The 15,977-nt window shown below is 41.4% G+C and overlaps 1 protein-coding gene across 5 annotated transcripts in view; it reads right to left on the minus strand.

Annotated features, from left to right (window-relative positions):
- The window catches only part of LOC140194093 (ectonucleotide pyrophosphatase/phosphodiesterase family member 3-like), a 139,851-nt gene that overhangs the window by 38,733 nt on the left and 85,141 nt on the right, over positions 1–15,977 (minus strand). For all 5 annotated transcript variants that reach the window (XM_072251516.1, XM_072251515.1, XM_072251514.1 and 2 more), the window contains 3 exons: positions 12,020–12,198; positions 11,875–11,926; positions 7,674–7,828 (listed from right to left, as the gene is read on the minus strand). In XM_072251516.1, coding sequence (XP_072107617.1) covers positions 7,674–7,828; positions 11,875–11,926; positions 12,020–12,198 — 386 coding nt within the window. The remainder of the gene's footprint in view (positions 1–7,673; positions 7,829–11,874; positions 11,927–12,019; positions 12,199–15,977) is intronic.

Raw genomic sequence — 15,977 nt, forward strand, 5'->3', positions numbered from 1 at the left:
ATCCTGTTGCTCTTCACGTACTTGTCGAATACCTTAGTGTTTTCTTTAGTCTGCCAAGGCCTTCTCATGGCCCATTCTGGCTCTCCTAATTTCATTCTTAAGCTCCTTCCTGCTAGCCTAATAATCTTCCAGATCTCTATCATTACCTAGTTTTTTGAACCTTTTGTAAGCTTTTCTTTTCTTCTTGATTAGATTTACAACAGACTTTGTCCACGATAGTTCCTGTATCCTACCACCCGTTCCTTGTCTCATTGGAATGTACCTATGCAGGACCCCACGCAAATACCCCCAGAACAGTTGCCACATTTCTTCTGTACGTTTCCCTGAGGACATGTGTTTCCAATGGTAAGACTCTTGGCAGAGTGGAGGATCAGTGGGATCTTCAGGTCAGAGCCCATAGGACACTCAAAGCTGCTGTGTACATTGACTCTGGTTAAGACGGCATACAGTGCATTGGCCTTCATCAACCGTGGGATCAAGTTTAAGAGCCGAGAGGTAATGTTACAGCTATATAGGACCTTGGTCAGACCCCATTTGGAGTACTGTACTCAGTTCTGGTAACCTCACTACGGGAAGGATGTGGAAACTATAGAAAGGGTGCAGAGGAATTTAGAATTGATCAGAATCAGGTTTATTATCACCGGCATGTGACCAGAAAGTTGTTAGCAGCAGCAGTTCAATGCAATACATAATCTAGCAGAGAGAGTAAAAATAGTAATAACACATAATAAATAAACAAGTAAATCAATTACATATATTGAATAGATTATTAAAAAATGTGCAAAAACAGAAATAATGTGTATTAAAAAAGTGAGGTAGTGTCCAAAGCTTCATTTAGGAATCGAATGGCAGAGGGGAGGAAGCTGTTCCTGAATCGCTTAGTATGTACCTTCAGGCTTCTGGACCTCCTACTAAATGGTAACAGTGAGAAAAGTGGATGCCCTGGGTGCTGGAGGTCTTTAATAATGGAAGCTGCCTTTCTGAGACACTGCTTCTTAAAGATGTCCTCGGTACTTTGTAAGCTAGTGCCCAAGATGGAGCTGACTAGATTTATAACCTTCTGCAGCCTCTTTCAGTCTTGTGCAGTAGCCCCTCCATACCAGACAGTGATGCAGCCTGTCAGAATGCTCTCCACGGTACAACTATAGAAGTTTTTGAGCGTTTTTGTTGACATGCCAAATCGCTTCAAACTCCTAATAAAGTTTAGGGTTTTACAAGGATGTTGCCTGGATTGGGAAGCATGCCTTACGAGAAAAAGTTGAGTGACCTCGGCCTTTTCTCCTTGGAGTGACAGAGGATGAGAGGTGACCTGATAGAGGTGTATAAGATGTTGAGAGGCATTGTTCGTGTGGATAGTCAGAGACTTTTTCGCAGGGCTGAAATGGCTAACACGAGAGGGTTTTATGGTGCTTGGAAGTAGGTACAGAGGAGATGTCAGGGGTAAGTTATTTTTACGCAGAGTGGTGAGTGTGGAATGGGCTGCCGGTGGCGGCGGCGGAGATGGAAATGATAGGGTCTTTTAAGAGACTCCTGGATAGGTACATGGAGCTTAGAAAAATAGAGGGCTATGGGGAACCCTAGGTAATTTCTAAAGTAAGTACATGTTTGGCACAGCATTGTGGGCCGAAGGGTCTGTATTGTGCTGTAGGTTTTCTATGTTTCTAAGAGCAAGGATAGATATCATCTCATTTCAGTTGAATATGAAACCTGTGTCTACTTATCTTAAGTTCGACCCAAATTTCAGAAATATGTTTGCCTTTATGAGTTTTTTAAAAATTTATGAAAGGGAAAGAAAGAATAATTTCAAGAAAGGTAAGCCAAGCTTAACTCTCTTTTTTTTCCAAGAAAGGTCGGTTAAAAATTCATTTTCTACTCAAAAAGGTGTTGACAATTATTTTTCGATTATTACATCTACAACTTACTGATCACACTAATGTACCGTGAGCTGTAGATACAACAGGGCAAGAAAGTTGAGTTAGGCTGGTTTAGAGGAAAGGCTTCTATGGGTTTCTGATATCCAGTTGGCTAATGTCTATATAGACAGGAACTGTTCATTCTGAGGATCAGTGTGTTGGGCTCTTCAATTTCAATTCTAGAATAAATAGGTCACAGTTTAAGACAGAGAAGAGGCATCTCAGTCTTTTGGGCCCTCTTCCTGGAGGCAGAAACTTTGAATACTTTTAAGGCAGATACAAATAGATACTTTAGGGGTCGTAAAGTTGCAAGGGAAATCAGCTATGATCTTATTAAATGACAGAGCAGGTTTGAGTGGGCTACACAGACTACAACTACTCCTCATTTTCATGTGCATACAAGAACATTTACAGAAACTAGTATCTACCATCAACACAGAGAGCGAAAGACTTGGCCTAACCTTAAACAAAAAGAAAACTGAAGTAATGGTAATATCAAAGAAACTTGATATCTCAAACTGTAGGATCATATTGGGAAATGAAATCCGGAAACAAGTTCTCAACTTCAAGTACCTTGGATCATGGGTAACATCTGGTGGCAAATGCGAAACAGACATAAAAGCAAGAATAGCATTTACAGAAATGAGAAACATCCTAACGAACAAGAAAATAGCAATTGACATCCGCCTTAGAAATCTCAGCTGCTACATTCTTCCTATAATGATGTATGGCTGCGAGTCATGGACCATCACAAATGCAATGGAAAAAGAATCAATGCAGCAGAGATGTGGTTCCTCAGAAGAACGCTATGCATATCATATACGGACAGGATAGCCAACGAAGAAGTTCCACAGAGAACGAAAACAAAACGTACATTTCTTAAAGAAAATCAGAAAACAGCAATCAAAATTCTTTGGACACATCATGCGAAGAGAAACATTAGAATGTTTAGTTACAACTGGAAAGCTGGAAGGAAAAAGAAGCAGAGGCAGACAGAGAATGAAAATGATAGATGGAATAACATCATGGTTAGAAACAGGGGAGGCAACAACTACAATTTGAAGGGTCAGGGACCGTGTTGGATGGAAAGACATGATCGCCCACGCCGAACGGCAAGGCACCTGAATGATGGTAACAAAAACAAGAAGTACACAGACTAATTTAGTAAATGAATGTATGTGTATTTTAAATTAGTGCTAGTCTGTTTAGAATAAAGATCTTGTACATTACCTTTTTCAGAAAAGCTATATCAATATTTCGGCAATCAAGTGAAATTTGGTGTTGTGAACTTCTATTATTGTCTATCACATTAAGGATAAGTTTCCATGGGTAGAAAAATGTTTGGCAATTTCTGAAGACGAGAAAGTGTGCATTGCTTTGACAAAAGAACCTCCTCTAATTTCAGTAAGAAACAAACCACAGATCACTTTCAGCACTTGTGGAAACTGGAAGCTATCTTCCTCTATTCGACAACACTGCCAACAGATGCTGTATTTCCAAAAGCCCCTGCATACATCTTCAGTCAAACTAATCTCTTTCTGTTTCCAAATTATCCCTAGAGGCAAAATTTCTCAATACAATCTGTCTCTAGTACTTGGCACTTAATTCTGGTTATTAGGAGACTTCTTCTTGCTAGTTCAGATCAAGTTTTTGGCAATTAGTCTGAAATTAGCCGTTAACTAAGAACAAAAAAAAACTTGAGTGTTTCCTTATGAAGTTTTTCTTAAGATGTTTCCACAGACAAAATGATCAAAATGAACACATTATAAAATATATAGAAACAATGAAAGGAACAGAGGCTCATCCTGTTTTTGTATGCAGATTCATTGCCGTATATAATGTAAAGTTAATCTAATCAACAGGTACATCCAGGTCAAATTATTTCTTTCTAGATGGTAAGCAGTCTTAGGTTTTGCTTCTTAGCGTCAAACAATAATAGCACAAATTAAAAATGCCTTGCCTGAAGTCTCAGCATCATCATCATCATCATAGGCATTTTAGAAGAGATGTCAAAAACAAATTTAAATCAGCTGCAGGGCATTTTTGATCTGATTAAAGTATATTAACTATGCCAGATGTGACACTCAACATTAATGCTGATACTAAAAACACTCAGCCATCCATGCAGACTGGATATCCTAGCACAAACTAGACTAAATATCTTACTCTCCTCCCATCAGATAGGCGCTACAGGAGCCTCTGCTCCCGCACCAGCAGGCACAGGAAGAGCTTCCTCCCTGAGGCTGTGACCCTGCTGAACCTCACATCACAGCGCTAAGCAGTACTGCACCCATATTTACTGTCTCAGTACATTTATATTTGTGTGCTGTAGCACTTACTTTTTATTCGCAGTTATTTTGTAAATAACGTTATTCTTTGCGTTTCTGGTTAGATGCTAACTGCATTTCATCGGCTTTGTATCTGTACTCGGCACAATGACAATAATGTTGAATCTAATCTAATCAAATAAAGTGGTTTCAAATCAACGAGAAAGCTACTTCAGTAAATGTCAGTAAACAGGGGGCCACCAAACTATTTTCAAATTTAAGGATAGACCACTGGTCTGGAACTTCCAGGTACAGCCTTCTGCCTATATTCATCACAGTGTCCCATGTTCACTACTGTGCTCCCCATTCCCCTAAATGAACCCTCTCTGGATGGAGAGGCTGAATCCTGCTGATGAAGGCAATCCAAGAAACGAAGTGCTAAGCAGCAAAAAAAAAATTGAAACCAGATGAGTAATGTGGGAAAGGGCTTGTTTTGGTTTGGTCATACAAACGCCCAGAAATCTTTGGCAACTGACAAAACCATGTCGTCGGCTTCGCCAGGTTTTATTCACTGTTTCTGATATCAGAAGCATTGATGTGACGAAAAACCAAGTTATCAGAAGATTGATGCTAATGAGAGAGAGATAAGTGAGACAATGGAGAAACATTCAAATTGCTAATAAGAGAGAAGAGAGAGATTAACGAGAAAGAAACACATTTCAGAATATTGACAGACCGGTTGCAACTGTTTGAAGTTTGACGGACAGGCGATACTCCAGCAGGGGGATAAAAAGAACAGGTTCGCTAAGGCACGACACACACCACGAGATCACGAGATAACGAGACCCTGGAAGAGCGGTGTGCCCCCACAAGTTGGTGGGAGTTGAAGGTCTGGTTCGAGGGAACCGACCATAGACTGACAGGGTGAAAAGGGAAGATCGGCGGGAACCTGGTGTGTGTGTCCACCCTTGCCTGGGTGCCGGTTTCACCGTGGAAGAACGGTCGTATCCGGAACGGAGGGGTCACAGTCGGTGACCACAGAAGACATAAAAGGGTTCGCCCGAAAGCTAACCGCCAAGAACATCAAAGGTCTGTTTGAATCAAAATTTGCATTCTCTCTCTCTCCCTCCAACGGCACAACAGCGATTACTGCGAACTGAACTCTGCGTCACTTGAGACTGATCATTTTACCCCTAGACTGCGATAGAGCTTGGTTGATTCCTATTACCCTAGTTTTGTGTACATGTGTGTTTTATCATTGCTAACCTGTTGCATTTAGATCCTTACGATTAGAGTACTGTGTTACTTATTTCTTTAATAAAACTTTATTAGTTTCTGTGAAGCCAGACTCCAACTAAGTGGTCCATTTCTGCTGGTTTGGCAACCCAGTTACGGGGTATGTAACATTGAAAACTCAGAAACAGAATCAGAATTAATATCAGCGGCACATGTCGTGAAATTCATTGTCTCTGCAGCAGCAGTAAAATGCAAAACATAATAATAGAAAAATACTGAATCACAGTAAGTACATATATTAAATAGTTAAGTTAAATAAATAATGCAAAAATTAAAATGTAATGAGGTAGTGTACATGGGTTCAACGTCCATTCAGAAATTGGCTTCAGGCTTTCTGATGGTAGCAATGAGAACAAAGCATAACCTGGGTAATGGGGGCCCTTAATAATGGACTTTAATAATGGGGGCCCTTAATAATGGACCTTTTTGAGGCATCGCTCCTTGAAGATGTCCTGGATGCCCATGATGGAGCTGATTAAGTTTACAACTCTCTGCAGTTTACTTTGATCCTGCGCAGTAGCCATCCCCCCCCCCACCATACCAGACGGTGATGCAGCCAGATAGAATGCTCTCCATGGTATATTTAAGAACTCAATATTATGAAATGTTTGAGTTTATTTAAATAAAAACACTACACATGAGCTGAAAATGCTAGGCCATCCACAAGTATAACCAATTTTTCCATTCCCTTCCCACCGCACTGTGCTATAAATTCTATCCAAGGGAATGGGGAGTCAGAATGGTACCTGGTCTTTGGAGTTATGCACACATTCTCCAACATAAGCTCACATCCAGAGGAGGCAGGTTTAATTGAATGGGGACCACAGCAATCTGCCACTCCACTGCTAAGTGAAGTCCAGTGGCAGGGCATAGACGGGAAATCATACAGGCAGCTTGGCTAGCAAGTTCAGAATTTCCATCACTGCATAGGCAAGGGAGAAGCGGGGAACAGTCCCAACTGTTTTTGCCTCGGGTTCATCAGTTGCGTGGAGAGAGGGAGCTTGCTACATGGGCAACAACTTGCACTCCACATCGTCCTGTCCAGGCTTGCAGATCTAGACAGCTAGGATGCAATATTCATGGTCGGCTCTGATTGGTGGAGGCCCTCACACATTATACACAATCAGTGGCCACTTTATTAGGTTCACTTGTGTACCTGCTCGTTAATGCAAATGGCTAGTCAATCATGTGACAGCAACTCAATGCATAAAAGTACAGAGACATTGTCAAGAGGTTCAGTTGCTATTCAGATCAAGCATCAGAATAGGGGAGAAATGACCTTGATTGTGAAATGATTGTTGGTGTCAGAAAGGATGGTATGATTATCTCACAAACCTCTGACCTCCTGGGATTTTCACAGGAGATACCCAATAAAGTGACCACTTAGAATATGTTCGTGGTCTTCTGCTGCTGTAGCCCAAGGTTCAACGTGTGTGTTCAGCGATGCTCTTCTACACAGTTAGGTTACTGTCGTTAAAGTTCACAGAAAATGGTGAAAAATACAAAGTAAAAGATAAACCTCCAATGAGCAGCAGTTCTATGGGCAAAAACACCTTGTTAATGAGAGAGATCAGAGGAGAATGACCAGAATCGTTCAAGCTAAAAGGAAGGCGACAATAATTTAAATAACTGAACATTACAACCATGGTGTGTAGAAGAGCACCTCTGAACGCAGACATTGAGCCTTGAAGTGGATTGCCTACAGCAGCAGAAGACCGTGAACATACACACAGGGCCATTTTATTAGATACCTCCCATACCTAAAAAAGTGGCTACAAAGTGTATAAGAACAATGCGTTTGGGTAGGAGTGTAATCCCTATATCTAGAGGGAAAGGATTGGGAAAAATTCTCTCAACATACCACATAACTTCAGAAGATGACTGGAAGACATAAATGAATAAATAGCTTTGAAATCCATTTCTCCTAAGTTTTCTATCAATAAACTACAGAAAACTACAACAATTTCCCTTAACAGTTTCTAACAATGACATGAACTAAACTGATATAGTTTAGATACAGTAAAGACTCCAGGATTTTTATGGCAATAAATAGAATAATCATAACAATTTGAAATAAATTCAACAAAAAAAAGAACAAATGTGTTACACTGGAGAATTGTTGAAAGAGGAATGGGGGCCAGTAACAGCGATACATGAGAAAAACACTTATCAAAAGGAATACGTGTAGGTCACTTACAGTTTTGAGGACAGTGTATGCATTCCACATCGGCATTTGAATGTCATGACGGTATCCACTTACATACGAGTGTTGATGCAGGAGACACCAATTACAGTTTTCCTGCACCACTCTTGGTCGTCCATAGGGCAAATGCTTCAAACGTGCAGCATGAACTACAAAATACAATGTAAAGGTTAGCAACATTTCCTTCACATAATATACAGATAATCTCTAGAAGCTGCAAAGTAATTGCAAACCAGGCACTCAAATATTATTCTTTATTAAACAAGACCTACCACACCATCCAGATAAATAAGATTGCATTAGAATAAGTAAAATTGCCTTCACATTTATTTTAACCGCTAGTTAATACATGAAACTGCATGAAATTTGCAAGAAATACTGCGCAGGATCAAAGGAATTAAAACAGTGCACAAAAGGATGCCACTCTCTACGTTGTTGGCATAAGAACACTGAGAAATAGGAGCAGGAGTGGGCCATTTGGCCCACCGAGCCTGCCTCACCATCCAATAAAATCTTTATTAATATATTAATAATTAATATATCTTTATATAATACATTCAATAATACTGATCCACCATAATCTCATCTCCAACTACCTGCCTTTTCCCCACAACTCTTAATTCCCCTACTATGCAAAAATCTATGCAATCTTGTCTTAAACATATTTATTGAGGTGGTCTCTACCACTTCATTGGCATGTTAAGTATATCAGAATCAGAATTATTATCACCGGCATGTGACGTGAAGTTTGTTAACTTAGCAGCAGTTGTTCAATGCAATACATAATCAAGCAGAGAAAAAGAGTAAAAAAAAGTAAAACATAATAAATAAACAAGTAAATCAAAATAGATTATTAAAAAATGTGCAGAAACAGAAATACTGTATATTAAAAAAAAAGTGAGGTAGTGTCTAAAGCTTCAAAGTCCATTTAGGAATGGGATGGCAGAGGGGAAGAAGCTGTTCCTCAATCGTTGAGTGTGTGCCTTCAGGGTTCTGTATCTCCTATCTGATGGTAACAGTGAGAAAAGGGCATGCCCTGGGTGCTGAAGGTCTTTAATAACAGACAACACACTAAAAAGTTGCTGGTGCATGCAGTAGGCCAGGCAGCATCTCTAGGAAGAGGTAGAGTTGACGTTTCGGGCCGAGACCCTTCGTCAGGACTCACTGAAAGAAGAGCTAGTAAGAGATTTGAAAGTGGGAAGGGGAGGGGGAGATCCAAAATGATAGAAGACAGGAGGGGGAGGGATGGAGCCAAGAGCTGGACAGTTGATTGGCAAAAGGGATATGAAAGGGTCATGGGATGGGAGGCCTAGGGAGAAAGAAAGAGGGAGGGGGGAATCCCAGAGAATGGGCGAGGAGTATAGTGAGAGGGACAGAGGGAGAAAAAGAGAGAGGAAAAAAATTATATATATAAAATAATGATAAATAAATAACAGATGGGGTACGAAGGGGAGGTGGGGCATTAACGGAAGTTAGAGAAGTCAATGTTCATGCCATCAGGTTGGAGGCTACCCAGACAGAATATAGGTGTTGTTCCTCCATCCTGAGTGTGGCTTCATCTTTACAGTAGAGGAGACTGTGGATAGACATATCAGAATGGGAATGGGACGTGGAATTAAAATGTGTGGCCACGGGGAGATCCTACTTTCTCTGGTGGACAGAGCATAGGTGTTCAGCAAAACGGTCTCCCAGCCTGCGTCAGGTCTCACCAATAGAAAGAAGGTCGCATCGGGAGCACCGGACGCAGTATATCACCCCAGCCGACTCACAGGTGAAGTGTCGCCTCACCTGGAAGGACTATTTGGGGCCCTGAATGGTGGTAAGGGAGGAAGTATAAGGGTATGTGTAGCACTTGTTCTGCTTACAAGGATAAGTGCCGGGAGGGAGATCGGTGCCAACGGATGAGGGGGTCAAATGGATAAGGGAGTCGTGTAGGGAGCGATCCCTGGGGAAAGCAGAGAGAGGGGGGGAGGGAAAGATATGCTTAGTGGTGGGATCCCGTTGAAGGTGGCGGAAGTTATGGAGAGAATTATATGTTGGACCCGGAGGCTGGTGGGGTGGTAGGTGAGGACAAGGGGAACCCTATTCCTAGTGGGGTGGCGGGAGGATGGGGTGAGAGCAGATGTGTGTGAAATGGGAGAGATGCGTTTGAGAGCAGAGTTGATGGTGGAGGAAGGGAAGCCCCTTTCTTTAGAAAAGGACATCTCCTACGTCCTGGAAAGAAAAGCCTCATCCTGAGAGCAGATGTGGCGGAGACGGAGGAATTGCGAGAAGGGGATGGCATTTTTGCAAGAGACAGAGTGAGAAGAGAAATAGTCCAGGTAGCTGTGAGAGTCCGTAGGCTTATAGTAGACAGCAATAGATAAGCTGTCTCCAGAGGTAGAGACAGAAAGATCCAGAAAGGGGAGGGAGGTGTCGGAAATGGACAAGGTAAACTTGAGGGCAGGGTGAAAGTTGGAGGCAAAGTTTAATAAAGTCAATGAGCTCAGCATGCGTGCAAGAAGCAGCACCAATGCAGTCGTCAATGTAGTGAAGGAAAAGTGGGGGACAGGTACCAGTATAGGCTTGGAACATGGATTGTTCCAGAAAGCCAACAAAAAAGCAAGCATAGCTGGGACCCATACGGGTGCCCATGGCTACACCTTTAGTTGGACAATCCAGATTGAGTGCCAGGTTGTTGCGGCGGCACCATTCCACTAGATGGCATATCTCACTCCTGTGCGCCCCCTCGTCACTACCTCAATGGATGTACTGTCAGCAAATTTGTAGATGGTCTTTGATGGTCATACACAATCACATTTCCTTTTCCGGTTTCTGATGCGGACGGTGTTGACAATGTGCAGTTTGCAATGATTTGTCTGCAGATTTTAGAACTAGCTTATTTATACTGTATTTATTGAAGAAATTATTCAGTGCACACACGTTGTCATTGGGCAAGAAATAGCACAGCACAAGACTTTTGCGCACACTGGTCATTACAAATTAGCGGGAACATTGTTTTGAACTGTTCCAAAAACTTTTATAAAAGATTCTTGTGATACCCATTTTTCATATTCATATTGTGAATTGGAATTCTTTTTTCCAGGATGTTAATACAATGATAATTATTATTTGAATTGTAATCATCAATCCACTTATTTGAGTTGCCAAAAAATCAACAGTGCCGAATGTACATTAATTGATTATTATCTAGAACAAAAAAAATCAAGTGATAAAGGTTACTGCCAGCAATGGTAATAATAAACCTTTCCTTTCAATGTGTCTCAGAAAAACTATCACTGGGTGGAGGATCTATCCTGGGTCCAACATGTTTATGCAATCACAAAGAAGGCATGCCCATGGCTGTACTCTGTTAGGAGCTTTAAGATTTGGTATGTCATCAAACTCTTACAAATTTCTAGTGTGTGGTGGATGCCATTCTGACTGGTACAGCCACTCCTATGCACAGGGTCACAAGAGGCTTCAGAAGGCTGCAGCCCTAGCCAGCTCCGTCCCGGACACAGCACTCCCTACCGTTGAGGTCGTTTTCAAGAGGCAGTGCCTCAGGAAGTGAGCATCCATCACCAAGGATCATCACCATCCTGGACATGCCCTCTTCTCATTACCACCATCGGGGAGGAGGTACAGGAGCCCAGGGACCCACACCCGATAGCTTTGGAGCAGCTTCTTCCCCTCCGTCATCATATGTCTGAACTGTCCAAAATCACAACCAAGTCATTGGGTATATTTAAGGCAGAGGTTGATAGTTTCCTATTTAGTCGGGGTATGAAGGGATAGGGAGAGAAGGCAGGAGATTGGGTCTGAAAGGGAAATGGATCAGCCATGATCAGATAGCAGACTTGATGAACCAAACAGCCTAATTCTGCTCCTATATCTGTTGTTATTCCCCCTTCTTTGCACTGTTTATTTTGCAATTTATAATAATTTATCTTTTTGCAGTGTACTGTTCGCACAGACTACAAATTTCACATTTATAAGAAAGACTGATAACGCACCTGATTCTGACAAGGCACACCAGGCTGTTCCTAAAACAGGTGGCTGTATTTTATTCACAGACCTCAAGAGAATAAACATCAAATGGTTTCTACAAAAGGCAATCTTCCAGCTTCCCCAGATACCACTTGTGCAGTGAAGGCAAAAATGCATAGAATTTTCCCAGGCCTGATGCAGTTACATTTTCTTTGTGATTTCCTACCTTCACTGTGGGGGAGACCCAATTCGTCACAAGCATTTTCTGGCAATGATCGCTAAAATTATGAAAAAATAAATGTAAGTAATTAGTTGGTATATAGTCATGTGACATAAAGACATTTGCAATATTAAAAAATGCTTTTAATTACCAGAGAACTGCATGAACATTTCACTTGTGGATTGGCAGTTGGTATTAAACCAGATGATAAGCACACAGACACTGAGGACGCTTCCTTTACATGGGTCGGGGTATACAGAGGTTTCTTTAAAAGATGATTTAAACTTCCGCGAGTTCCATTGTTGGGTGCAGGAGTGATGTTCAACAAATCTGTTAGGAAGAATGATTGAAAAAGGGGGAAAGAAAAACTTCTGTTTTCCTAGGAATAAATTTGTAAATAATAGGAAGGCAGATTTTCTTCCCTGACTGAATACAAATGGGTTCTTGCAATAATCCACTTGTTTCATAGCCACATGAAAATATTACAATCCTAAGCAACCACGAACTTGATCCGTAATAGTTGTGCCAAAGAGTCTAAAGTACTAGAACAGTAACGTAACCTCTGCGCAACCATACATAAAAATGAGATTCCGCAGATGCTGGAAATCCAGAGTAACACACACATCCTGGAAGAACTCAACAGGTCAGGCAGCATCAATGGAGAGGAATATGAGCCTTGGCCTGAAACGTTGACTATTTATTCCCCTCCACAGATGCTACCTGACCTGCTGAGCTCCTCCAGCATTTTTTGCAAATGTACACCCAGGACAATAAATGCTTAAGTGCTATCAACCAGCTACATCATTGCCAGCCTCATATACAACTCAGCGCATCTTACTCTCATCAAAAACCTCCATTATTTTGGACTCCTGTCGTATATTCACGGTGTTTCCACTCACTTGCACACTCCTAACCCATTCCAAGCCTAACGTCTGCATCTTTGTATGTGCCAACATGTATTCTCGTCACATCAGCACACATTTCTCTTACAGAACACTATGGTGCATAAGTGAAGGCAACAGGAAAAAAGCAGAGCTATCAGACGCTTAGCCCAACAAGCTCATTAAACTTGTTCGAACTCCCCCTGCAGAGAGGTCGTTCCTGAGGCAGTAGCTGAATATTTAAGATGAGTTGTCATTCTTACTTTCCTAAAATTCTTCACTGACAATTATCTGCCGCTTTCTCCTTTTAGATGTCCAAAGATGCAAACGGTCCAGGCAGTGGATGGTGGTGGCGAAGTTACTCTGTGGGCACCATATTAAAGGCCAGAGACAAGATGTGGTCACTGGAAACATTTGCCTTTAGTCCCACTGATATGCATAGTGCCCTACTTCTCTACACTATGTTGTGAATGAAATCAAAGCCTGCTTTGTCTAGTTTCATCCAGAGCAGTGGTTCCCAATCTGGGGTTCTTGGACCCCTAAGGTCCATGGCATAAAAGAGGTGGAAACCCCTGATCTCGAGCAATGGAGATATTAAAGAGTGCAGATACTGAATCTGCCTGATCTGCTAATTCCTCCAGTGTTTTCTATGTTGCTTCATCTTGTACTAGCTGTAATCTTGAGTTGTTTTTTTTAAATATTCTAACATTAACAACTAGTGTTATCTATGAACCTGCAGAAAGTCTTCATCAGCCAGACGACAGATAGAGAGGAAGCGCAAAGTGGATGCAAACATCCTTTTTCAGTGCTTGAGAAAATTTAGAGAGTGTGGGCATATTTGGGAGAATTGGAAGCAGAGAGCAAGTGGTACTTATTTTTTGATTACAATGATGTACATGGAATACAGTATACATGTGTTTGAGGCACATGGAATACAGTAGGAATTCATCAGGGATTTGCAAATCTATTGACAGAATAAAGATAGGGCAAAAATTAATGTAGAAGCCGAATAATTGTTTCCATGAAACTTCTGTGAATACAATATCCATTATGCGCATAAAGGGGGTTAATACGGGATATTATAAGACCATAAGATATAGAAGCAGAATTAGGTCATTTGGCCCAACGAGTTTGCTCTGCCATTTCATCATGGCTGATCCATTTCCCTCTCATCCCCAATCTCCTGCCTTCTCGCATGTATCCCTTCATGCCCTGACCAATCAAGAACTTATTAACCTCTACCTTAAATATATGCCATGACTAGGCCTCCACAGCCGCCTGTGGCAACACATTCCACAGATTCAGCACTCTTTGGCTCAAAGATTCCTGCTCATCTCCTTTCTAAAAGAACATCCCTCTATTCAGAGGCTATGTCCTCTGGTCTTAGACTCCCCCACCATTGGAAACATCCTCTCCACATGCACTCTATCAAGTATTTTCAACATTCAATAGGTTTCTATGAGGTAACCCCTCATTCTTCTGAAGGCCAGTGAGTAGAGATCAGAGCCATCAAATGCACCTCATATGATAAGCTTTTCAATCCCAGAATCATTTGAACCCTCCCCAACGTCAGCACATCATTTCTTAGATAAGGAGCCCAAAACTGCTCACAATACTATAAGTGAGGCCTCACCAATGCTTTATAAAGTCTCAATGTTACATGCTTGCTTTTATATTCTAGTCTTCTCAAAATGAATGCTAACATCACATTTGTCTTCCTCACCACCAACTCAACCTGCAAATTAACCTTTAGGGAATCGTGCACAAGCACTCCCAAGTCCCTCTGTGCCTCAGTGTTTTGTATTTTCTCTCCATTTAGAAAATAGTCAACCCTTTCATTTCTTCTACTTATGAGAGATATAGATAGGGTAAATTTTTCCACTAAGGTTGGGTGAGACTAGAACTAGAGGTCATAGGTTAAGGGTGAAAAGTGAAATAATTAGAGGAACGTCTTCACTCAAACTATGGTGAGAGTGTAAAATGAGCCATCAGTGCAACTGGTGGAAGTGAGCTCGATTTCAATATTTAAGACAAATTTGGACAGGTACATGGAGGCCTAGGGGACCAGGCAGATAATGGTTTAAGCATGAACTAGACAGGCCAAAGGGTCTGTTCTCATGCTGTAGTGTTCTGTGACTCTGAATCCTTGATGAGTTAATATGCTTAAGGGCTTCATTGTCTGTTTCCAAAACAGATTTCCCATAAATTTAATAGTTAATCAAATTTTCTGTTGATTAAAATGAAATTTCTATGAATTTTCTGGTTTTATGTTTGAGAATTCTAGCCTTTGACATAACACACACTTTGATATTTATGTTACTAAATAGTTGGGAGTTATTTAGAAGAGGTCAGATGATTATAATTGACTTAGACTGATCGGGAGAATGGGCAAAGAAGTGGCAGATGAAATAGCGTAGAGAAGTGGTCTTGCACTTTGGTAGAGGAAATATAGGCTAAAAGGGCAGAAAATTCAGAAATCCAGAGGTGCAACGGAAGTTGAGAGTTCTCATGAAGGATTCCTTGAAGGTCAACTTACAGGTTGAAGCAGCAGTAAGGAAGGCAAATGCAATTTTAGCATTCATTTTGGGAGGATTTAAGTATAAAATCAAAGATGTAATGCTGAGTTATTTATCAGGCAGACGACGTACCTCCTGGTTCATCCACGGCTTTTGGTTTGGGAATGTACAGTAAGTCTTTGTAGGTACACACTCATCCATACAGGTTTTAATGAAGTCGGTAACAACTGTAGCATACGTATCCAGGTTCAAAGATGAATCCCTGAATACAGTCCAGTCTACTGACTCAAAGCGGTCCTGTAGGCCCTCCTGTGCTTCCCTCGTCCATCCCTTCTTTTTGGTCCTCGGTCTTCAGTCTCTATCTATACTCAGGGAGATGTATAGCCAGGTGAGGGCGTGGAATAGCACGGTAGGCATTCTTGATGGTGGTGTAGCAATGGTCCAGTGTGTTGTTTCCTCTAGTATTGCAAGTGATTAGTTGATGGTCATTGCTTAGTGATTTTTTCAGACTGGCCTGGTTGAAATCTCCCAAAACGATGGGAAGGCGTTAGGGTGCACTGTTTTGTGCATGTTGATCCCATTACTCAGATCATCTAAAGTCTGCTTGACATTGGCCTGAGGTGGAATGTAAACTGCTACCAAAATGACCCCAGAGAATTCCCGCGGTAAGTGAAAAGGACGGCACTTAGCTGCTCGATATTCCAGGTCTGGT

This window comes from Mobula birostris, chromosome 2, assembly GCF_030028105.1.
Source record: "Mobula birostris isolate sMobBir1 chromosome 2, sMobBir1.hap1, whole genome shotgun sequence".
In the NCBI taxonomy this organism is placed as follows: Eukaryota; Metazoa; Chordata; class Chondrichthyes; order Myliobatiformes; family Myliobatidae; genus Mobula; species Mobula birostris.